The sequence below is a fragment of the Anser brachyrhynchus genome (assembly GCF_964034855.1).
Source record: "Anser brachyrhynchus genome assembly, chromosome: 5".
Classification (NCBI taxonomy): Eukaryota; Metazoa; Chordata; class Aves; order Anseriformes; family Anatidae; genus Anser; species Anser brachyrhynchus.
In genome coordinates this window covers 32573310-32598987 of record NC_137699.1, presented here as the reverse complement: position 1 = coordinate 32598987, position 25678 = coordinate 32573310, and the positions used below count along the sequence as shown (strand labels likewise).

The 25678-nt window shown below is 43.3% G+C and overlaps 1 protein-coding gene across 4 annotated transcripts in view; it reads right to left on the bottom strand.

Moving 5' to 3' along the window:
• The window catches only part of RPAP1 (RNA polymerase II associated protein 1), a 47503-nt gene that overhangs the window by 4262 nt on the left and 17563 nt on the right, over positions 1-25678 (bottom strand). For all 4 annotated transcript variants that reach the window (XM_080593436.1, XM_080593434.1, XM_080593435.1 and 1 more), the window contains 14 exons: positions 25568-25666; positions 25002-25103; positions 23381-23548; positions 20896-21078; positions 19220-19354; positions 18868-19047; positions 16051-16208; positions 14543-14722; positions 12889-13090; positions 10899-11008; positions 9402-9597; positions 8319-8468; positions 7703-7845; positions 5746-6550 (listed from right to left, as the gene is read on the bottom strand). In XM_080593436.1, coding sequence (XP_080449562.1) covers positions 5746-6550; positions 7703-7845; positions 8319-8468; positions 9402-9597; positions 10899-11008; positions 12889-13090; positions 14543-14722; positions 16051-16208; positions 18868-19047; positions 19220-19354; positions 20896-21078; positions 23381-23548; positions 25002-25103; positions 25568-25666 — 2811 coding nt within the window. The remainder of the gene's footprint in view (positions 1-5745; positions 6551-7702; positions 7846-8318; positions 8469-9401; positions 9598-10898; positions 11009-12888; positions 13091-14542; positions 14723-16050; positions 16209-18867; positions 19048-19219; positions 19355-20895; positions 21079-23380; positions 23549-25001; positions 25104-25567; positions 25667-25678) is intronic.

The window sequence follows — 25678 nt, the reverse complement described above, 5'->3', positions numbered from 1 at the left end:
TCATAAAAGCTTTTAATAACAACTTGGTTTTGTTTGCTTCTCTGTTCTCCAGAAATCCAAATTTTGTTCTTCTCTATTTTTATAAGCCTTCTAGCACCAGCGTTATGTATTTCATTTTGAAGCATCTTCTTCACAAGATTGAAGACAATCATTGACTACACTCAGTAAGTCTTCAGTGACAACATGGCATCTATGCCAAGCTTCAGTCTTTGGCTACAAACACAGTACTACTAAAATTTTTACTGCCCTGCCCACTAGGGTATGCTTAACTTATCTTAAGACAAAAAGGGAAAAAACACCTCCCCACAAATGATTTTGCTCAGATTTTCCAATGCACATTTTGTTTTCAAGCAACACAGCAATGAAAACATTATCCAAAGTATTGTTAAAAAAAAATCTGAGCACATGAAAAACAAAGCATAGAAACCTGCTTTGAAACTTTCTCCATCGTAATGTATGTCACAATTCTGATGGCATTGAGGGACTTGGCATTGCAGGATCAAGGCAAGATAAAGCATGTGTAGAATGAAGAATTTCATCTGGAATAGGGTGTTCAGCTCTACTTATATTTGCCGAGGCGATCGGCTCCAGGGCAGACGGGGCAGGGGACCGAGACAGGCAGGGCTTTTTTTCCAGCATCGGGGCCACCCGAAGCAGCCGAGGGAGCCGCCGGGACCCGGCAGCCCTCACGAGGGAGGCTGACGAGGCGCAGGCGGAGCCAGCAGCGCCCCCTCCCCGGCCGTTCAAAATCAGCCCCTGGGGAGCCCGAGCGACCAGGGCGGGGCACGGCAGTTCGGGCAGGTAGGGAGGGCCCCTCGCCGCTCCTTTGCAGCGGTCTTTCCCTTCGGTACTTGTAACCTGCCTATGGCATCAACCAGGCAGAAAACCATGGCCTCCGCATCTCTTGCGGCCTCTCCAGCCGCAGTCACCGATGTGGCCACTCAAACGGAGGGCTCAGGGAAACGCGCAACCATCCAGGTCTTGGGCTGCAGGGTGTGCCCGAGTCTTCTGTCAGTATCCGACAGCAGGAGCGAGGGGTATGCCTGTGGGAGGTGTGCCCAGGTTGAAGAGCTGCTCAGTCAGGTAGCGGAGCTTTGGGAGGAGGTGAGCAGGCTTAGGAGCATCAGGGAGTCAGAGAGAGAAATTGACTGGTGGAGGTGTACTCTACCCTCTCTGAGACAGACTCACGAGCCTGCCATAGCACAAATGTCTCCTGCTACACAGAAGACAAAAGTTCCCTCATCCCGCCAGGCAGTAGGAGTAGACCTAGGCCAAGGGGGGGAATGGAGGCAGGTTCCTGTTTGGGGTGGTAGGCGAGCCCTGTCCCTGCCCACCTCACCTTCCCACCTACCCTTATATAACAGGTATGAGGGTCTAGAACACGACAGTCAGAACAATGAAGTAGACAAAAGCCCGTCCCAGTTGGAGAGGATGCCTAAGGCAAGGCAACCTATCCCCCCCATTGCTACATCAACTGTCAAAAAAGAAAGAAGGGTTATTGTCATGAGGGACTCCCTTTTGAAAGGGACAGAGGGCCCAATATGCCTACCAGACCCAACCCACAGGGAAGTCTGTTGCCTCCCTGGGGCTCGGGTGAGAGACTTCGCTAAGAAAGTCAAGCGCCTGGTACAGCCCACCGACTACTACCCGCTACTGGTCTTTCAGGCTGGTAATGACGAGGTAGCAACAAGAAGTCCGAGAGCGATCAAAAGGGACTTTAGGGCTTTGGGGCGACTACTTAAAAGATCAGGGGCACAGGTTGTGTTTGCCTCTGTCCTTCCGATAGGGGGGATTGATACTGACAAGCAGACTCATCACATTAACACGTGGCTTCGGGACTGGTGCAACCAGCAGAATTTCAGGTTTTTTGATCACAGGTAGGTCTAAGCGACACCGGGCCTGCTGGCACCAGATGGGATGCACCTCTCTGAGAGGGGTGAGGATTTTTGCTCAGGAGTTGGCAGGGCTGATAGATAGGGCTTTAAACTAGAGTGAAAGGGGGAAGGGGATAAAACCAGGCACGCTGGTGATGAGCTAAGGGATGGCGTGCTAGAATCAGAGGGACTGTGTGCTAGTGAGGCCCTTCGGTCGGCTACACAAGGTGCTGCGTGTAGAGAGGCACATTTGAAGTGCTTCTACACAAACGCACGCATTATGAGGAAGGAATAAAATGGATGAGCTAGAAGTCTTGGCCCAGTCCCACAGCTACGACATCATCGGCATAAGCGAAACCTGGTGGGATGAGTCCTGTGGATGGTGTGTTGCAATAGATGGTTACAGGCTCTTCAAGAGGGACAGGCAGGGTAGGCGAGGTGGCAGTGTATGTGAAGCATGGGCTGGACTGTGTGGAACTTCAAGTTGGCGATGGCAAAGTTGAGAGCCTCTGGGTAAGGATTAAGGGACGAACAAATAAAGGGGATGTCGTTGTGGGAGTCTATTACAGACCACCTGGCCAGGACAACAACGCCGATGAATTATTCTTTGCAGAACTAAGAGATGCCTTGAGATCAACTCCCCTTGTCCTAATGGGGGATTTCAACTTGCCAGATGTCAACTGGGATCACCACACGGCTGACACGAGCAAGTCCAGCAGGTTCATAAAGCACCTACGTGATAACTTCTTGGTGCAGGTGCTAAGAGAGCCAACTAGGAAAGGTGCCCTCCTAGATCTGTTGCTGGAGAACAGAGAGGGTCTTGTGGGAGACATGGCAATTGGCAGCCGTCTCCATCATAATGACCATGAAGTGGTTGAGTTTAGAATTTATGGTGACAGAAGGAAAACTGTCACCAAAACTTCAGCCCTGGATACGGGGAAGGCAGACTTCAGGCTGCTCGGGGAACTAGTCAGCAAAGTCCCCTGGGAAACTGCTTTTGAAGGCATTGGTATCCATCAGTGCTGGTCAATCTTTAAGCACTGCCCCCTAAAAGCACAAGATCAGGTGATTCCAAAATATCGGAAGTCAGACAAGCGGGGCAGAAGGCCGGCCTGGCTGACCAGGGAACTTCTACTGGAGCTTAGGTGAAAAAAGAAAGTGTATGGCTGCTGGAAGGAGGGTCAGGCGACGGGGAAGGAATACAGGGATGCTGTTCGTGTTTGTAGGGAGAAAATTCGTGTGGCCAAAGCCCAACTAGAGTTGAAGCTGGCCATGTCTGTGGGAGACAATAAAAAAGGTTTTTTTAGATATGTGAACAGAAAAAGGAGAACCAAAGAAAACATAGGTCCGCTACTAGATGGGGAGGGTCTCCTCACAGACAATGACATAGGCAGAGACGTTTAACACCTTCTTCGCCTCTGTCTTCAACATTGATGTTGGGCTTCAGGACCCAGGGTACCCTGAGCTGGAGGACCATAACAGTGGGAATGACAAACTCCCAACCGACCCTGAACGTGTGCAGGAATTGCCGCTCCACCTGGATCCATACAAGTCCATGGGTCCAGATGGGATTCATCCCAAGGTGCTTGAAGAGCTGGCTGACGTCATCGTGGGACCTCTCTCAATTATTTTTCAACGATCTTGGGAATCTGGAGAGGTCCCAGTGGACTGGAAGCTGGCAAATGTGCCAGTTTTCAAGAAGGTCAAGAAAGAAGACCCTAGCAATTACAGGCCTGTCAGTCTCACATCAGTGCCTGGTAAAATTACGGAGAAGATGATCCTTGAATTTATTGAAGCACACCTGGGGGACAATGCAGTCACTGGCCCCAGCCAACATGGGTTCACAAGGAGTAGGTCCTGCCTAACAAATTTGATTTCCTTTTATGATAAGATCACCCATCTAGTCGATCAAGGGAAACCAGCTGATGTGATCTTTTTGGACTTCAGCAAAGCTTTTCACACTGTTTCCCATAGGATCCTACTGGACAAAATATCCAGCATACAGCTAAACAAAAACATCATGTGATGGGTGAGCAATTGGCTGACGGGCCAGGCTCAAATGGTTGTGGTAAATGGGGCCGTATCTGGCTGGCGGATGGTCATTAGTGGGGTCCCTCAAAGCCCCATTTTAGGGCCAGTCCTCTTCAATGTTTTTATAAGGATGTATATATGGATGTATGGATGTAGGACTAGGTGTTTTGAGCAAATTTGCCGACGACACCAAACTTGGAGGAGTTGTGGACTCGGATGAGGGTGGAAAGGCCTTGCAGAGAGATCTGGACAGATTGGAGAGCTGGGCGATCACCAACCACATGAAGTTTAACAAAGGCAAGTGCCGGGTCCTGCACCTGGGATGGGGCAACCCTGGCTATACGTACAGACTGGGTGACGAGACGCTGGGGAGCAGCCCCGCAGAGAGGGATCTGGGGGTTGTGGTTGACAACAAGTTGAATATGAGCCAGCAGTATGCCTTGGCAGCCAGAAGGGCCAAACATATCCTGGGATGCATCATGCACAGCATTGCTAGTTGGTCAAGGGAAGTGATTGTCCCGCTCTACTCTGCGCTGGTGCGGCCTCACTTCGAGTACTGTGTGCAGTTCTGGGCACCACAGTACAAAAAGGACATTAGACTGTTGGAGAGTGTCCAGAGGAGGGCGATGAAGATGGTGAAGGGCCTAGAGGGGAAGACATATGAGGAGCATCTGAGGTCACTTGGCCTGTTCAGCCTGGAGAAGAGGAGGCTGAGGGGGGACCTCATTGCAGTCTACAACTTCCTCGTGAGGGGGAGTGGAGAGGCAGGTGACCTATTCTCCATTATCACCAGTGACAGGACCCGTGGGAACGGTGTCAAGCTGAGGCACGGGAAGTTTAGGCTAGACAGCAGGAAGAGGTTCTTCACCGAAAGGGTGGTTGCACACTGGAACAGGCTCCCCAGTGAAGTAGTCACTGCACCAAGCCTGTCTGAATTTAAGAAGAGATTGGATTGTGCACTTAGTCACATGGTCTAAACTTTTGGGCAGACCTGTGTGGTGCCAGGAGTTGGACTTGATGATCTTTATAGGTCCCTTCCAACTTGGGATATTCTATGATTCTATATTTGTGGAACTAGAACAAAGAAAGGGAAGAGCTACTGAGAACAAATAGATCAAGAGAAGCAAGTCAGAATATCTTGGCTTACTTGGCTTAAGAAACAAAAGGCTCATCTAGCCATAATTATATAGAAAAACTGGCTGCAAGGCTACTACATCCAGAATGAAAGTATTGCAACCACATGATGCAAAGCATTGATCTCATGTAAACTGCTGGTTCACAGTTGCTTGAATATTTTTTTTGAAACGTTGTCTTTGTATTAACAAACTTTAGGCAAAATCAGGTGTCAACTGATATTTTGCAAGGGACATAGAACTTAAAGAGAGATAAATTCCATGTCTTATGCTCTGCTCATTCAAAAAGAATGCAGTCCTGCACTTAACAGATCAAACTTTCTCACTGAGGGACCCAGTGAAGCACAACTCCAGTATAACCAATTGTGGAAACACGGTCTGAGAGGAAAAAACAAGAGTTTGTCCATGCACTGCACAGGAAAAGGTTCTCACCAGACAAAGAAAATACTTAAGGGAAAGGTAATTTATGTCAGAAGAACATTGGGTGCAGAGTAGCCCTTCATACATACAGGCCATAAATGAGGAGCTTCTCAACCATCAGAAAAAGCAGAGCATGGGACAGAAAGCATTACTATTCTACTGGACACTGAGGGATGAGGAAGAGATGAAGTGCCAGGAGGATGCCCAAATCAAGGTTGAAGAAACACGCAAGAGCCCAGTATCTCAGAAACGTGCAGTGACAGGTAACTACCATAAGCCAGGATTACCTGCTGGAGCGGCACTCCCAGTGCCCGCAGGATACTTGTGTGCTCCCCAAAAACAGACAGACGCAGATGAACACTGAAACGCTTCTGCAGAGGTAGAAGAACAAAGACTCCAAAGAGTGGATCTCCAAAAGAGACGCCTTCAAACTGTTCCAGCAAACTTATATAGAGATCGTGGAAGGAAGCCAAACCAGGGAGTGGAGCATCCAAGTTTAGGGAGTCTAGCGCCTTGGGCTGGCAGTAGATAGAGAGAAGGGCAGCTGTGTAGCAGTGGATCAGTGCTTCTAGAAAGAGGTCACCACCTGTGAGGAAGACACACATAAGTCGTGCAAGTTTGGCAGCAGTAGGGATGCTCTGAAGGGTTTTAGCACGCCAGGTTTCCAGCAACAAGACCCACTGAAGGTTCCAGGTCACAGTGTTGACTAGATCAAGTGGGAGAGAGTTCAGCACAGCCCCCCGCGTCTCTGCATTAGTCACTTTGTTGTAGAGGCTGATAAGTGGAAAGAAAGGCCAGTCTGAAGGCAGGATGGGCCCTTTGACCTCAGGAAGCAGCATTGACTGGATGAGGTAATTCCGTCCTTCGTAGGATGCTTGGGAATGCACAAGGGCAGGCTGCAAGTGAACAAAATGAGAGAGGTAGCAGGAGCGGATGACAGGCAGATTCTGGTATGATTCTTTCAGCAGGGCACCACGTGTAGGCTTTGAAGATGCTGCTGCTGCAGAGCCAGGCTGTGCCAGTTTGGCACTGGTACCCAGATGCAGGATATCAGAAAAGTCAGCTGCTTCTGGCCCTCCAGTTTTCCCTTCACTGTAAGACAGAAACAAACATCAGTTAAAATTAAACAAACAAAAAACACCACACACACCAAACGCCAAAAAATAAGCAACACAAAAAATAATCTCTATGATCTCCCTGGATCAGGGAGAGTAGTAGTACACACAGCAGTTGGAAAACTTTCTGCAGCGTTCAGTTATAGTAATACTGTGTGCCTGTAAAGCATCAGCTACCTTGATATCTACAGGAAATTCACAGAACTACATCTGGAGCTAGCAACATGAAGGTATTGCATGAAAAACCTCTGCACAATGTCAGCGCTCTGTTGTGGAGGATGAATCAGTAAGACAATTCTCACAACAGTAGCTTTGCTGCTTGCAGTTGCAACTATACAGACTGGTAAATTGAAATGGAGAGAGGGGTGCTGTCAAACCCATTTGCCATGATTTCAGATCAGAGACTGACCATCATCTCTGATTACTTGTGGAAATTCTTGCGAAATAGTGCCTCTATAGCAGATACTTGCAAGAAAATACAATTTAAAAAGGCTTTCCTTTTGAAAGGCTATTTTTCTAGAGAAGTATGGTATCTCTTTGCAGCATATTGGTTCAACCTCCTACACAGAAGCACCATGGCAAGTTTCAAAGTGATTAGGATGAACTAAAACTGCTGCCATCTTGGCTAGACATTGGAGGCTTCATATTCAAGATGCTCAGGATTTCTTCCAGTACAAGTACATCATCATTGTCAAATCAGCAAAAGTTTATGTAAGAAATTGTATAGTGAGGGTTAGAGAAAGACTTAGTGAGCTTTTCAGAGTAGGTCAGGTTGCAATGTGTTTCGTATGCTCACTACGCTCAGCACAGTAGATGCTGGACCTTAGTGAAAATCAATTCTACCAGGAATCATGGGACTCTGGCCACAGAGGAGATCAAAAGAAAGTGGTCTTATTTCTCAACATGGCTACACTGGAAAGAAATCTGCAACCACGCTGTTGGTCTGACTGGAAGGCTCCATCACTTGAGAATATGTCAATAAGTATCTACAATTTGAATACAAGCCCTATTAAAGGCAAAAATTTACAACCAAATTCCAGTGCCAACCTCTGCTTTTTTTTTTTTTTTTTTTTATCTTTCCCAAGTCTTCCCACATTACAGAAAGAAGGAAAAAACATGCAAAGCTTACGGAAGAAACTCTGGATTAAAGGCAAGATCCAGCAGGACCTCATAAGCCAGATGCTCGCTCCCTGGTAACAGACGGCTTAGCAATGCCAGGGCGACGCAGTGATGGAGCGAGGCATGCTGCCTGTAATCTGGACAAGTGCCCGCCTGGACGGAAACAAAACACAAGGTAAAAACACTGTAGCATTTGTCAACAGGGCAATCAACAAGGATGGAGGCAGCTGAGGCAGAGATCTCACTAGAAAATTAGAAACTGAGGCACCGTGAGCACTGTCAGCATTCATACGGACATTGTTCTGCTTCCTCTTACTGCCCTAGAAAGGCAGACAGTTTTCAAGTGTGCTGTTGAAAGTTCTTCTCACTCTAGCCCAAAGACAGGAAAAAATATAATTTTGCCATCCCAAGTATTTTGGATCTAAATCCCCACATCAGCAACTGTAAAGTGAAGATACTCTTTGCTAATGGGGCACAACAGTCAAGACAGCAGAAGAGTCACCAGACCTAAGCCAGCTACATGGAAGAACCCTGACGGCCAGTTGCCAGTCTGACATGCTGAGTTACAGAAACCGAGGTGAAGTCAATTTCTGGGGTGAAAGAAATGAAAGGACCAGCAAGGATACCATTCTCTTAGCCAACGCTAACACGAAGTACTGCAGATGATATTCATGGCGCAGCATCCACGCAGATGAGGGAGTTACAGAGGGAGGTCCAGTCTGCCAGCTTTGGTGCAGATAATCCTTCAGGCCTCCAAAGCTCAGCACAGAGCTGTACTATAACGGAATCAGAAGCAGAGACAAATACTACTAACACAGTCCATGCATGGAGGAAAGTAAAACAATCTTCTCCAAAGTCTACCACCCCCTGCTTTCTCCCATAAGAATTTCTGTTGGCTACTCCAAAAATGACATTTAGAAATGGCCTGATAACTACCTTTCTGCCTTGGGGCTCACCTGCATCCATCATGACCACCCCTGACCTCAGGTAACTGATAGTCATTGCCCACATTTTCCACTTTGCTTTGTAAGACAGAAACCTGGTCAGCCACTTAAAAGGTTTTTCTCTCATCTAGCAATATACCACTGTTAGTAACTGATCAGCTAATTAAACATAAGATCACAGAGGAAAGCTTTGAGAAAGCTTATGCCAGGCACTCCATCTCCCTAGGATGCTGCCATTTCCTCTTCAGAGTTAGCACTCTTCCATGACTCACTCTTATTCTAACAACTCGGGGCGACAAGTGGGAAGAAACCTTTCCAACCACTCTAGCTTTCATTCTTTTTTTTATTTTTATCCCATTTTCCTTTGTTATAAATCCTTCAACCATCTCTTTTCCCTCCTCTGACACTCAATTATTTTGTTTAGCCAAACAACAGTTGCTTAACCCTTCTAAATATTCTTTATAAATCCATCTTTTAAGCCTCCTTGTCATTTGACACCCACTTTATAATCCCAGCTTCCCAGTGTCAATTGGATATTTGAGTTCAAAGACAGGATATTTTTCAGATCCTTGTTTCACCCATTCTGAAAATGGGGGTATTTCTCTCTATAGTACTTTGATATTTTTAAATTAAAAATATACAACAATTCTATTTTAATCATCTTAGTAACATCATTCTTAAGCCTGGGAATACACAAACACTAACCTCCCTCCCAAGTATACTACCATTCACATAGAATTTATAGTGAAAAAAGTCTATTCTCACCTTGCTGATCAGCCCTTTGTGAATGTGAGTGATGCTATTGATGAGAAACAGGAGGGCAGTGAGGAAGGGGAAAGGGGACTTGGAACCAACCAGGTTCAGAGAAGGTTTGCCTCCAGTACAACTCAAAGATATGATGCTCAACACAGATTCAGGTCCCAGGGAACAGGACAGAGGATTGCACAAAGCAGAACATGGCCTGTGTGAACAAAGAATGAGAGAGAGATCAGATCAAAAGCACGTCATGAATTCTTATCTTCAGTTGAATAGTACATGATGTACAGAAATATTGATGCACTGATGTACAGAAATATTGATGCACTGATACATCTCTGATGTCAAACATTTGAAAGTATTGGACCCTTGATTAAAAAAATAATAATATATATACACATTTCCCCACAAGCATACGTAAGCCAGGCTAATAAGGCTGCCCACACATTTGGGACATTTCAAAAATAAACTGTCACGCAAAGCCAAAAGGCAGCTTGTATCTAAAACTGACATTGCAAAAATGCTGCCCTTTGTGTTGGAATCTTTGGTGATAGAAGCTTCAGATCTCATTTTTCAGTCATGAAATAACATGGGCCAGACACTCTGGTGACCATTCAAATGCCACTTAGAACCGAAAATTTAAGTGCCCCTTACATCAGACATTCTTAGAAGCAACTAGATATTTCCCTGGCTAGAAGTTAAACCTTTCAGGTTCCCCCTCTTCAAGGGATTGATTCACAGGCTGGTAGCGAGGCTCCCTCTACAGCAGAAAGACAGAATATCTCTGCAGTCCTCAACAGTTCCTGGAGCCCAAGACAAAACTCATGTTATCCAAATGTCTGAAAGGACAGTTTGTCATCTGGCCTTTCACTTTCTTGCGGGGGCTTTCAAGGCCCTTGTGGAGCTCTGCAGGAGCTTAGATTATGTTATAAAAGAAGCATCATAAGAGCACATGAACAGTATATGTACTTCCCCACTAATGTAAGAGGGACTCAAACTGATGTTATTTTCTTCTTGTTTTTAAATCAGGGAAACAAAAAAAGAATCAAAGCCGAGAGTGACTAACATTGATTTGGAATTGATATAAAACACAGCTACATGAAGGGTAGAGATGCAGGCACTGCAGCAGCACCAGTAGGCGAGGAAGAACGAGAGAACCTCTGTAGCCATCCTGCCTTTTGCTACGAGCAGAGGGAGGACAGAGCAGGGTGTAGACACAGACCTACTGCACTCTAATTCACCCAGCTATCAGTGTCACACACATGGGGCACTTAGGTACAAGGTAAATAAATGGTAGGGGTGGAAACATTTGAAGCAGAACTGTGCTCTTTGATATATCCTAGGCCAACATTAGAGAATTTCTTTGGTGTGAGTGGATTCTCAGTCCCTGAACCACTGAGCTTTGTCCATTCCTGACCATGCAGTACAATGGGCTCCCTTACACAGTACAGCAATGAGACTCCCTTAGCTTCAGGCAACTGTTTCTTAGCAATGGAATGATTTTACCTGAGTAAATCCCACATGCTGCGTATGGCTGGCTGGCTGAGAAGAGGCTGCAGCACCTCAGATGTCAAACGTTCCAGTTCCTCTAAGCAGTCAACTGGATTGACCGATGGCTGCACAAAACATGGGGAAACATGGGAAAGCAGAAAAAGACAGGATGATTTAATTCCTCTCTCTGTTGTTAGTTAGCTCTTTGAGACAAGTTATCATCTATGTACTGGTACTGCTATGGGTTAGAGCTGGCCTCACTGCTCAAGGTGTGGAAGCCGAGAGCTGGCACCTCAAGGTGTCCTCAGTACTCAAGTATTAAATGCATCACAGAGAATTCTTATTTGGCTGGAAGTAAGGCAGCAAGATTCCCTAAATGAAAACTTGCCCTAAGTGGCTAACACCCTCCCCATACTATCTATGTGCTGATCTTCCCATTTAACTTGAAAACACAAAGGTGATCAGAACTACCTCGAGAAAGCAGAGTGGCATCATGAGGGTCTTGAAAAAAAAAATCAACTGTATAAAGTGCATTTGACCTACCCATCAAGACATGGCTGTGGATGAACACTGCACAGGGGAGGATCTGTGGCTTTTAGTGAACCATTCGAATTCTTCCGACCCTAGTAAGCAATATTCCAGGTTGAAGGAACATGCTGGCAAATTTTTACTGTACTTTCCCTTCATTAGTATGCTGCTTTAGGATACAGAAATACTTATTGCCATAACAAAATCTGATTTTCCCTCAGGGAAAATCTCTCTCCAGAAATCAGTCAGCAAACTCTAAAGAAGATGTTAACCTCAGTTCTTAATAGTCTAACAAAAATATTCTAAGGTCCCAATATTCACTAGTCTAGTTACCATACAGGTTGACTTTTTTTCCCTAGCCCATTAAAAATAAAAATAAATTTTAGTAGCATGTTTGATTTTTTAAATCAGACCAGCTAAACACAGGTAGATGATTACATTTTTTTTAATGGAAATAAAAATTCTTATGGTATAGTTCAAGGACCTAAGAAATAATTTAGGCAGCCGCTCTTCTGGTGTATCTGTAAAGGTTAAAAAGGAATACTAATCTCTTTAAATAGTCACCCTGGTTCTCTAACACTCATGACCTAATGACAGCAGGTGAAAGGTGCGAACGACCTTTGGAGCACTGAAGATAGCTTTGAAAGATACTGGCAGTTTCCACCCCAGCCATGGCAAGCAAACTCAATTGTTTGGTGCAAATTTCAGAGGAGTTGCAAGATGTCTGGATAACTATGGGCATTAAATTATCCCCACACCTTGAAGAGAGCTCTCCCAGGTCAAAACTTGTACGCATTAGTTGGGCAGTAAAGAGGAAACTTGCATTTATCTTCAGAACATGAATCTTTAAGATAGCTTTAAGATAAGTATAAAATAACACACTGATGTATAACCTTTGATGTATAACCTTCAGAAAACTCAGTTTAGAAGATGTCACATACAGTGACTGGGTTACAGAATTTGACTTTGAATGTCAGTGGGGCAGCAAATAAATTTATCTTTATTGCCTCTTATCCAAAGTTCATATGGTATGATCCTCAGCACTCAATCTTCCAACCAGGTTATTGCAGTAACTGTCCACATGTAAGCTCTCAGACCACAACAAATGCAAAAACATTCAGCTTAATTTAGCCCACAAAGAGAAAGGACTGCCAAATATGACCAAATAGGTCATATTTGCTGCATGCTATGGTTTTCAGCAGTAAATCCAAACAGAGTATTACCACATACCTTGATTGAGACTCCAAGCCCAAAGGAAGAAATGAAGACAGTGATATTCTGCATTGCTAATCTGAAGGATCAGCAAATTCATTTGACCCTAAATGCCACCCACTCTAGATTTGAGGTGTGGTAAACAAAATCTAGTCCTCATTTAATGTTCTTCAATGCCCTTCTTTCTTTTTTTTAGGTTTTTAGTGGTAATATACAAACTGATGCTGGTGAGATGAAAAGACACCCTATATTTTTCAGGCCTTACCTGTTGGCTGCAAGCCCTGTAATAAACTCCCAGGTAGATCATATAAGTTGTGGTCAGAGGCTGGAGAGTTTGCCAAGTTTCTGTCTGGGATATCTCCTGTAGGATTTTTTTCAGACCAGTCTCAATGAAAGGCTGTAAGCCTGACACGTGATTCCATGCTACTGGAGGAGGTGGAATCTGTTCACTAGCTTCTGAACTATTGCTGAAACACAACAGAATGACAGGATAGTGAAAATCTCTCAAAAAACAATTCTCTCCAAAACATCATTTGATCATAAATCATAAATTATTTGATCAAAACATCATAGCAAGATTTTCAGTTCTGTGTAGCCCAGAAGACAGAAGCCTAATGACAATCACTAGGGAAAAAACAAATTTGCACATTCCCCAGACCAAACCAATCCAAACCGCTTTAGGCAGAAAGGTCAAATGCAGAATCTACTCATTATAGCGAAAGTTTCTTCATCTGTATTATTTTGTCCTTAAGTTACGCTCTAGATTTACTGGACATGTTACTCCAGTATTCAGCTTTGATTAAAATAGTCCAGAGTTTCTTACTTTGGACATGGACTAGTGTTGTGGTTTAACCCGGCTGGCAGCCAAACACCACACAGCCGTTCGCTCACCCTCCCCCCTCCCTCTCTGGGATGGGGGAGAGAAACGGGAAAGTGAAGCCGGTGAGTTGAGATAAAGACAGTTTATTAAGACAGGAATATAATAATATAAGGAATATAAGGAATATAATAATAACAATAATAATAATAATAGCGATAATGATAATAGTATTAATAATAATAATGTGTAAGAAAACAAGTGATGCACAATGCAATTGCTCACCACCTGCTGACCGATGCCCAGCCTATCCCCGAGCAGCCGGCCCCCCCACCCCGGCCAGCCACCCCTATATATTGTTTAGCATGACGTCAGATGGTATGGAATACCCCTTTGGCCAGTTTGGGTCAGCTGTCCTGGGTCTGTCCCCTCCCAGCTCCTGCTGCACCCCCAGCCTGCTCGCTGGCAGGACAGAGCAAGAAGCCGAAAAGTCCTTGGCCTGGTGTAAACACTGCTCTGCAACAATTAAAACATCAGCATGTTATCAGCGCTCTTCTCATCCTAATCCAAAACATAGCACCCTACCAGCTACTATGAGCTACTTAACTCTGTCCTAACTGGAACCAGGACAACTAGAAAATGTACTCATGTCTTCAGCAACTTCTACTGCTTTGACGTATACCAAAACCAAATCCACTGCCAAGTTCTCTCAATCCTGACCCCCCTTAGTCTCTGCAGAGAGGTTCTTTCCTCCAGACCTCAGAGGGGTTTTTCTTTTTCTCAAGGGTAAGTCAGAGGAGTTTCCTAGCTCAATTCAGCAGTGCATTTTGCTAACGCTGCCCTTGTAACCCATTGTTAAATGCACATTTTTACTCCTCCCTCTCATCAGGCTAGAAGGCATACAGCTGTCTACCAGTCTAGATATCCCTTCTGACCTCACGTCAAAGGGAACACACTCCAGCATGCAGGGATTCACACGTGGAACAGTACACCACCCCAAAACAAAGAAACAGAGAAGGGAACAGCCAGGTCTCCTAACCAAAGAGAAGGAATGCGGGACACCAACTGCTCAAACAAACAGCACTGGTGACAGAGGGCCTACCTGCTCAGCTTGGCCTGCAGCTCCACTGTGCAGCCTGCTGTTTGTGTCACGTGCATCAGCAGAGTAATCACTGCCGTAGCTCGCTGGACAGACAACTCACGCATTGGGTTCTTCTCATGGCAAGAGCTGAGCAACTCAGGCAGGGACTGAAGTATCCTCACCAGCACAGGGTAGAGATCCCTATTGTAAGAATCATAGAATAAATGATGTTGGAAGGGATCTCTACAGATCATCTGCACTCCAACTCCCTGCTCAAGCAAATTTGCCTAGGGACATGCGTAGCTGGGTTTTGAGTATCTTCAAGAATGCAGAATCCACAATCTTTTTGAGCAACCTGTTCCAGCGTTGACCACCTTAAAAGTATAAGAAAACCTTTTTTCTACTGTGAAGTAAAATTTCTTGTATTTCAATTTGTGCCCATTGCTTCTTGAACCTTCTCTGCATGCCGTAGGAAGATCCTGGCTCTATCTTCTACACACCCTCCCATCACACATTTATAAGGATTGTTAAGATGAGATGATGAGAACAAACACCACCAACATAATAAAAATAAACAGACATAGGAAAAAGATGACAAAAAAAGACTTCTGTCATTCCCAACTCGACTGAATGGAACCTACCCTGCCTCCAAGCATTGTGAGGAACTCTTGAAAAATGTCATTTATTTTATTCTTGTTTCTCTAGTTCTCAAATGCTCAAAGTGTCTTTGGTTATAATCATGCAAATTTAAGGAATCTTCTGCTGCTTCTCTTTCCTCAGCATTATTTACCATGTTAAAAATTATATACAGTTTTTTTCTCTATTAACCAAGACAGATGATGGGGCTGGAGAACTCAAAATGCTGTTGCAAAGACAGAACCTCCCTTCTGACACTTACTCCTGGCCTCCTCTTTTCTCCTCTTCAGGGCAACTCCACAGGCTTATCTGTGGTTTCAAGACAGTGTAATTACATGAAGAAGATTCAATGCTTGAGGTAGGTCAGACTTATCTCAGTGCAGACCTTGAAGGTCAAGTACAAGAACTTTAATTTTATACTGAACTGAGAGTCAATGCAGAGTGCAGTTTGTTGGCATTAGTCTGCTTCACTTAGTATGCATGCTGGTGATTGCTGCTCACATTGCCCTTAGCTCATCAGATTCAATCCTGGGTGTGCTGCGCTCATTATGTCTTGATGTTATGCAAACACAGATTATTCATGCCTTCCAGGGCAAAAAAGATGTAGCCCTAAAAAGTTCAGGTCCCCTGCCATAGTACGGAGAAGAAGTAACAGAGTACCAGTGATTAAAACGTGGGAGATAAGAGAGAGAAAGAAAAAGACAAGAACTTAGCATGAATACCTTTAGAAACCGAGTTTTACTGCAGGAGACCAAAGAAAGGGAGGTAAGACTCCCTGAAGGAAGTAGCAAGTGATCCTAGAGATCCCAAATTCACTCTCTCTAGAACAGGATGCCCATTTCCTATTGTGCCCTCCACCCCACTGTTCCCATTTCTCCAGCTTTGGACTGTACCTGTAGAGATCACAGGCCTGACCATAGCCAGCAGCCACAGCCCACAGCCGAAAGGCTTCAGTGCTTAGCCTGATGGCTTCTTCCTTTGGCAGAAGCAGATCCTGGGGATCTTCAGCTATAAATCGAATTAATCGGCTCTTCATTTCAAACTTGTTAAGCTGAAAACAAATAGAAAAACAGGAAAAAGAACAAAAATGACAAAGGAATAAGAGGCTTCACTCACATACATCATGACACTCATTAAGCTGCAGTGAAACCTGTCGCTTTGTTGGTGCATCGGACTATTCTAAGCTCCCCTCACACTGTTTGAATCTGTCTTTAGCATCTGTAATCTTAGGGAGCATATTACAAAGGGTCAACAAATGGTTAATGGCTATTAAGATGGAAGTATTCCTGGGAGGGATGTCTAGGTATTACCTAATCCATTCCTTACACAGATCAAGTACACTTAAATCACTCCTGGAGGAGGTTTGTCTAGCCCACACACACTCCTGTTTTAGATGCTCTCTGCAGCTCTCTATTGACTTTTAAAATATATAATTATCCTTCTTTAACTAGTCATAAGCAGAACTCTGTTAGTCAAGATTACACAGAGATTTATCTTATGAAGACGCTGTATACAAAAATAGTGAATAGATGCTTACATTTTTCTTAGGAGGTCACACTTAATGGCTTTCAGAGGTCGTACAACCTGAATCCTTCTATGATTCTGTGTTTATTTCATGAAAAGGGTACCTCCTGCCTATTACTTTTATACAATTATAGAATTTTGGTGCCTTGAAAATGTTCTGAGGTTATTTTAGTACTGAATTAAACATGACATGACTCATTTGAAGTTCTCTAGAAATAATTTTTGCCCTCCCCAACAACTGGATATTTTTGCTTAACCATAAAAAAGAGCTTCTCTTTCCCTCTCCCACATATACAAAAGCTTGTGTGTGCTCTGTCTAAACAAATGAGTTGACAATGTCTTTTTCACAACACAATGACATATTAGAGATAATTTAAAATTCAAATGCTTTAGAGCCATCTTGTAGGGAAATCACTGCACGCCAGTAGGAAAGCAAAGGAGCTGATGAATCAAACTATGAATTTTGACACCCCTCCTACAGAACAGAGGGCAAAGTTATATTTACTTTCAGAGGAGGAAGATGGAAGAATTTTGTTGCTTGGTAAAATAAATTCCTACATTGACAAATTTGATTTGGGTTTTGATTATCTTCAATTCCCATGTTCAAGTGCCTGCAATGAGCCATATGAGAGCACAACAGAACCAAAGCCTGAGGGGTAGGAACCCTGTAAACAATTTTTGCATACCTCGAAACATCTGGAGTACACAAAGCGTGGAAGAGCAAAATTTAGAGATTTTCTATTATGTTCCTACCACCACCTACAGCCTTTAAATATCCCACTATCTGTTACCAGCATATTATTCTATGTATTTTATAGCAGAAATTAGTATTCTCTTGCTGATGCTAGCAATTTCCTGTATGGTAATTTATTAGATGTTATTAAAAATACTGAACTAACAACCCTAAGAGGTGCTCACTGCACTGCAATGTGTGCCACTCTGGGTAGATGTTATGTATTTACAGCACTAGTGTGATGACCTATGTGAGTGAACACAATTATCTCTGAAGTGGAAAACCTATCCAGAAGTAGCTAAGAGGGGTTGGAAATACTGGTGAATAACCTCAGAGTTATTAAGACAAATTCATGGCAGGAAAGTTCAACCAGGGCTGTAAAAGACAAGGATACAAATTAGACCTCTGGCTTATGAAGTCCTAAGCTGCCGGGACATGGGAGAGGACAGAGCACTACTTGCCAATGTGTGCTCTAAGCATCTGCTATCGGTCAGCATCACTCAGCTGTGCTATTTGGTTTTGCACTGCTGCACTACACAGAACAAAAAAAGCAGATAAAAGCTTGAGACAGCTCCTCTACTGGTACGTAACTGAAGATAGCATTATTACTGTCAGCAACTCCTTCCAAACACACACATGCACCTTCTTCACAATGATTATTTCAGCTTCTTTATTCCAGCTCGCACTCTGTCTTCCAAGAGATTTCTACGGTTTGCCTGCAACTGGCAGAACACATCTAATGGAGCAGAGACTGTGCTGCTAAGGGCTATGCTGTGTTTGAACCACAGGCAAGTCTATATTCATATGCTCATAGAGCCACAGAATAGTTGTTGGCCAGAAAGGGCTTCTGGCGATTGCCTAGTCCAGTCCTCCCTGCTTAGAGCAGAGACAGCTTGAGCAGGTTGCTCAGAGCTGGGTCCAGTAGGGTTTTGAATTTCTTCAAGGATGGGAAGTCCACAGACTCTCTGGGCAACTCGTTCAAGGGTTTGACCACCTCCACAGCAGAAAAAAAATTCTTACGTTTATCTGGAATGTCCTTATTTCAACTTGTGCCCATTGCTTCTCACCAGTATATCCACTGAAAGGATAAGAGTTTTGCTCTGTTTTCTTCGGTCCCTCCCACATAAAACATCACACACAATGACAAAACGCACTCCAACCTGAGCTCTTTCTTGCCAAGCCTAAACAATTACAGCTCTCTCAACCGTTCCCTGTACATCAGATGCTTCAATTCCCTAATCAACTTAGTGGCCCTACTGCTTCCCTTTACCTCAGAGTGGGACTGCAACTGGAATCCTGACACAATCTCTCCCAGTTTCACATGCATTCGTCAGGTCTGAATCAAGACCTTCAGCTCAGTCACCTCCAATTAATTGTCTGTATTTACTTAGGAACCAAGGCACAGAGAACAATGGCAGCTGCCATCAGAAAAACTCTTGTAAGAATCACTCACCAGCCTAGCTGTTGCATTTCTGCCTCCAGATGCCAATACTCTGATGAACTTCATAGCAGTGGAGCAAGCAACTCCATGGAGACTGGTGAGTAAACACCCCGGTTCAGCCACATGAGGATCCCACTGAGTAGGGATAAATTCCCTGACAATGGTGTCAATCAACCGAGGACAGTCAAGCAGCTGCAGAGAAATAGCAGGCAACACAAATAACTAAAGAAATGCAATTCCAGCAGCAAGACATACAGAATACCCAAGTTTCTCTAACTCCTTGCCATAACTTCATGTGCTTCTTTCTTCCCTTTTTTAAACCTTTCCTTACCATTCCTGAACTCCTGTACAATGGGAAATTTACCTGGCTGCATGCTTCAGAGGAATGCCTCGCTATGTGGGTAAGGATGTGCAGGATATCCAGGACTACTGTTGGAACAGGTCGTACCACCTCAAGAATGTACCTCAGCCGGTGCTGGATCCGTGTCTTCAAAAGTCCCTAAAAGGGAAAGAAACAAAATATCTGTTATACTCCCAATGGTAGCTCTCTGAACAGCGGAGAATCTCGCTGAACAGTTGCTGGAAGGGAAAAGCAGCCTAAATTAAACTTTCTGCAGAAAGTATCAAAATCACCACTAGGGAAACAGAGAGAACTTTTGTACTGAATAAGGCCACCAGCAGGGTTTTTGGATACTTATGTTTTTCAGAGTATGAAACTGCAAGTAACAGGGAATACCTCCCCTATAAAGAAATACAAAAACATCATGTGGCTGAAAAGGGTTCTCATGCTCTTTGATTCATTTTGGCTAGCCACCACCTCCATCTAATGCAGTATTCTGTCTTTAGTGTTGATAGTCTGTTACATCAGAGAAAGCTGAAAGAAGCAGAAAACAGACACCAATTCTTTTTTAGCACGAGGAAGAGAAAGATGCAGATAGATCATGTGATTTTGTATGGTTCACAGAGCAGAAGGCCATGATCAGTGACTGTGCTAGGAAACAAATCTTCAATATAAGTGACATTGTTATGGATTCCTAGTTCCAGGAAAAGGCATGCCGCCTGAGTTCGTAGAACTGATATTTTAAAAAAAAAGAGTTGCAGTCAGGCAAGGTTGTGGTTCTGGGCTTGAATGAATTCAGCTGCTAGTTTCAATATTATTTTTTCCAACATGTGGAGTAATTGGGTTGTAACAATTAGCAGATGTGAAATGGAATTTCACAACAGCTGGAACAGTGCAGACTTTGATCCCAAGTCTCTTCTGAGTTCAGGCCACTTGGGAGACGTTAATATATTCTATGCTGAACCATGTAACTGTTCCCAGAATGACAAACTAACCTCGTTGTTATCTACACCTCTTTTATTAAGCCTTTTAAACAGTGTAACATAGTAGAACACGTCTGAAATCATGAACTCACTAACTGAGACCAGATGCCCCAGTACAATAATTCAATTGCCCAGTGAGTTTATAAGCAACTGCCATTTGGATACAGGCTAAAGCACATGGATTAAGTGACGTGATCACAGACATTAACAATTGCGGCAGGCAAGAGAACTGCATCAGCTCCACCAGGACTGGGTTTGAGATGACAAAGATTACTATTAGATCTCATATCAGGGATATGGGATTAGGCTTAAATATATGTAGAATTCCTTCTAAATATTATAACTTTTTTTCTGAGAGAGGCAAACATGAAAAACGATATTGGGGAAACGATAAGCAGCCACCCTATGTCAAACTCAAAGAGATGTCATTGGACAAATCTAACTAATTCAGAGCTACCCATCTGTAATGCTCCTGCTTAGCTTCACAACAGCACATATAGACACTTCAATAGTGGCTAGAACCATTTCACTTTTAGCTCAAGTAAATGAACTTGAAAATCATGTCTGCATGCAACCTTTCAGCAAGTTTGTTTAAAAAACCAGTTTTGTTCAGAACATTAGTAGCATACACAGAAGGGTACGCATTTCAACAGCATGCCTAGCTACCATTTAGAGCCTATTTTCCTAAAAAGATTTCAGACCTAGCTCTGTGCTGACCTTTACAACATCATATCGGGCCACATCTGGATCTGGCTTGTTTTCATCCTTTAGTTTTTTATTCTGAGACTTCTCTGTTCCAGTTAATTCTTCCTCTTCTTCCTCTTCTTCCTCCTCATTGTTGGGGACAAAGGGGAATGCAGCCATCCCTTGGTACCATGAGAAAGTCCAATCGAGATATTTCTATAAGGAGAATAAAAGCACACAAAATTCTCACACAAAGATTTATCATGGAAGAAAAAAAAAAAAAAACACAAGAATGCTTTACTGATTTCCACCTAACCCCAGGAAAAGAGAACACAGTAAAGGGTACTCTAAGCACATACAAGTGGGATGAAATGCTTTTTCAGGGAAGTGATTTTAACCTATGACCTACAGACACTTGGGAAACCATGAAAAGCAATTACTGTGGGGTAAATTAAATTCACTAGACAGGGAACAGAAATGCGGCTTAAGTGGAAAACATTTAAGATAAAAATTAAATAAAATAACCACTGAGGGGTCTAGAAATTAAACTGGAATTTGGCATTTATTGGCTCTATTCCCATTTCTGGACCTGTGTGGAACTCAGGTCACAAATAACACAGAATGGCCATGTAAAAATTGTTATATTAAAATAAACACTACCCAACATATTTGTTCATGCTTGTCGGGCTTTCTGTTGAATGACCCTCAGCTTCAGCAAAGAAAAAAAGTGGTTTTGTTCACAACCAATAACAGTATCAAATACTCTGAAGTATACTGCAGCTTTCAATTCTGTGGAGAGGAGATTGTGCCCACAGACCTATTTTCCCCAAAACGTTTTAGAATATGAAAGACAATTTAAATTAATCCTTGCACTATTTAATAACTGCTTTAAATTTCCATTTCCTGAAGTGGTAATCAGAAATAACTACCACATTAGTCAGAAAAGAAGTGGCAGGCTTCAACTAAACCTTGAGTCCTTTTTGGAAATTTTCAAATTAAAGTGCAAGTTATTATCAGACATTAAAAAAAAAAAGCAATATTAAATAAAGTTGGGAAATGAGTGAGTGATATGATCAGAAGAGGCCTGGCTTTATAGGATGAGGCTACATGCCCACCTGGAATACCAACTGTGGCCTATGATCTTCATTCAAGCAATAGAAAGAAAAGCACAGAACAGAGTATCTGTGTCTGGTCTTCAAAGGAAATGAAGAAGATGCTTCCCATAGACACTGATGAATGAACAAAACATTTAGGTAGTACAATATTTATGTGTTTTGATCTTCTGCATGTATAGTGGGCATGAATCCTGTTTTGTCTTACAAAACCTGGAGCAGCAGGCTAGACTTCCAACCCTGCCACTTCCTCAAGGACCTTTTGAAGCTCAGCAGCAGGAGACTCTAGGAAGGACCCTCCAAACAAGAAAATACACTGACACAACACTTACTGTGTTGCTTTTGGCATGAAGAGATTTTGCAATTCCCACTTACACAAGACAGCAAAGCACAAGTTTTGATCTTAGAATCACAGCATTGCAGACATGTAAGCCAGAGTAATGTCAGAAAAAAAAAGTCACATTAAGAAGATGGTTTATAGCATTAATCACCTAACACGGGTGGGCAGCACTCAACTAACAGAACACCATTAGGGTGATAGCTTAGAAAAAGAGCAAGATGTGGAGAAAGCTACCCAATCCTTCATTTCCCTTGCCTTTCCACTAGGGATAGCTCTGATGGAATGGAGAATTTATGGTGGGCTTCTTGAGATCTAACCACTCTTCTCTAACACCAGTCCCTTTCCAGCATCACAGGAGCAGCTCTCATGAAAGGAACTTGAAACACAGGCCATAACCTGCTTTGTCCATAATGATCTGCTTCTGTCCAACCAGGAAGACATTTTAATCTTGCTGCTCAGGGCTGCCCAGTATCTCTGAACATCCAAAAGAAGTTTCAACTTTCTAACAGGAGAAAAAGCATCATGGAGAAAATAAAACACATAAGAAGAGAAAACGAGGTATTTATCAGTGAAAGCAAAGTATGAGAGAACAACGAATAATGGACAATGAGTGGGAAAGAGAACAGTACTACTGTGAGGCATGAGGGAAAGCAGGGAGAATATTTAGTCACCAATCTGTTCAGAAGCAGGAAAACTACACAAAGAAGCTGACAACATAAGAGACCATATTACAAATAAAAATAAAAAGACTAAATTGTACACTTTTATTAGTAGTGACATGATCTAGACTGTAAAGGTGTCAAAAAGGAAGAGAAAATCCCTCGGCAGCCGCACTGAATTTAATCATAGGCAGAGCTAATTCAAACACAACAGATGACTGAACTGCTCAGACTCGGATAACACACCCTCTTGTCTGTCACAAAGCACAGCAATAGCATTCTATTGACAATTAAGCTAACCCATCCAGCAAGACTTTGCTGAAACTACTTACCACATCTTTTCATTCTGATTCCTGTAAACAGTTTAGTATGAAACTGAAGAAGGGCACTTAATGATTTTTTCTCACCTCATCATCGAGTGACACCAGTAGAGCCCGCAGAGCACCAACAGATGCTGCCATGACATTATCCACTGCATCATCCAACGAGAAGCGCAGCAAGAAGAGAAATCCAGCATCAAGCAGCAGACGCAGAATACTGCCCTTCAAGGATGATGCAAACTCCCCAGCCCTAGCCTGAAAGGTATGCCATACAGAGCCAGTGTTAAAGCTCTTGGTATTTTGCATGTTTGCCTCTTCCAATTTCAATTGTAAAGCAGCTAAACTGCATGCAGTCAGCACAACAGGCTGCTCTGCTGGTGTTCTCCAAGGAAACTTCAGAACTACCTACTGGGACAGGTAATTTTTGTATCATCCAGTTCAAAGCAGTGATATGAAAAGGCAGACAAAATGCTTAGGACCTCAGAGATCCTGAAAGACCTACAAAGCCAGCAATGCAGTAAAACCCACACAGACACTATGAAACTGGGCACCTGAGCCACATTCTGATCACCTGCTGTTATCACTACAGTTAGGAGTCTTATGCAACCCGATATTAGCATATCACTGACTGATACAAACTTTCCACAGTCCAGGGCAGCCTTTCTAGGGAACATTACCTACTGATAAATGGCTCCTGTTTTTGCATTACGTGCTTACTCTTCCTCTCTGCACAGGGGGAGGGAGGGTCACACACCCCCAAGAGCAGAACAGGAATCCACCAGAATGCCCACCCTGTTTGGCATGCTACAAACATCTCTCCCCACTTACAATTCTGTGACCCAAGGGCCAATGCAGGAAAAAAAAAAGTCCTAATTGAGTAATTTCATATTCCAATGATATTTCAGAAACTCAGTGGCATACTTCCCACCTGGTTTAGGGGACAAGAAATCCTCTTCTGCTTAGGTCAGTCTTGGGCTACCTTCTCTGGGTAGTCCACAACCATCCCATAATAATAATTAAGGAGGCAAGCCAGCTGTTTCCCACAGAAGAAGTTTTAAGAAAAATGTTCTTTATTTTCTCTTCCTTTCACCCTACAGAGAGGCATAACTCCAGTTCCTTATTTCAGAAAAATCTGAACCCATCTCACGACTTCATCCTGTTCTGCCCCACCTTTCTTCTCAAAACCACACCGTTTCTTCTCTGCCTCCACTGCTGTTGGAGGAAAGGTTAGTACTTCCCCCAAGAGAGTTAGGTGGGAAGGGGCATAGAAGTAAATATTCACTCTGCTTTATGCCCGTCACTGTAAGAGTAGGCTTGTTCATTCTCACCACCTACAGAACAAGCACATCATGTAGCTGGCTCAGGCAACAAAAATGAAAGGGTCATTGCCAAGGATAGCTTTTATCACAGAAGTAACCCCAAAAAAACAACTTGTGTCCAAAGAAAAAAGAAACTGAAACTGCAGCACTGCTGCTGAGCAACACCTGAAAGCAAATCCCAGCAGAGAAACCTGAAACTCAGTTTTTCTCCCAACACTGCAAGTTTTTTTTAACAGCAAGACCCTCAGTGTAAAAAGAATACCCTGCAGTTGATTTTGCTCACCTTCATTAAATAGAAGAAAGCAAACAACTACCACCAGAAAACACAGATGCTGATCCACTGCAAATCTGAATTACGGGGAGGAGTTCCACGGAAAGTAGTGGCTTACCTTTTGAACAATACGACCCAAGACCTGTAGAGCCAGCGTCCTCTGCTGAATAACTTGGCTGCGAGATAAATGAAAGAGCTCTTGGAGAGAATAACCAGCCCTCTATATGGGGAAGGAAAAGAAAAAAAACAACAACAAAAACTACTGTAGACAAAAACAGGCCCCTTAAATTAAGATTGGCTGTAAAACAGTGCCTAACAGGAGATAAATTGCAACTCAATGTTGTTTGCTGTTTCACATCAATCATGGAAGAGATTCTGATGGATGACATATGGAAAACTACTTCTTAAGAAAAGGAAGTATGTGTACCTTTTTCTCAAAACTACAGATCCTTAATGGCATTAAAGAGAAAAAGCATTAATGGAGTTAACAAAAAAACACACAAAGCAAGTTAATGCAAGCACACCCAACTTCTCTTCAGGAGCTTGTTTCAAAAGGAAACTATACATCCACACTTTCCTGAGGGTTTTGTCACTAAAAAGCATTGACACAAAAGGAATCTGACAAATTAAACACAGAAAAATGGAAATGGGTGTGTTCCTTCCTTTCTGCTTCATTATACCTACCTCTGCCTCTTCTCCATGGTGATGCAGGCCTAGATGAGTAGGCAAATCAGCGTCTGCAGGAATCAAGTCTCCCTTTAAGCTGAATCGAGCTTGCATTCCCTAATATGGGGG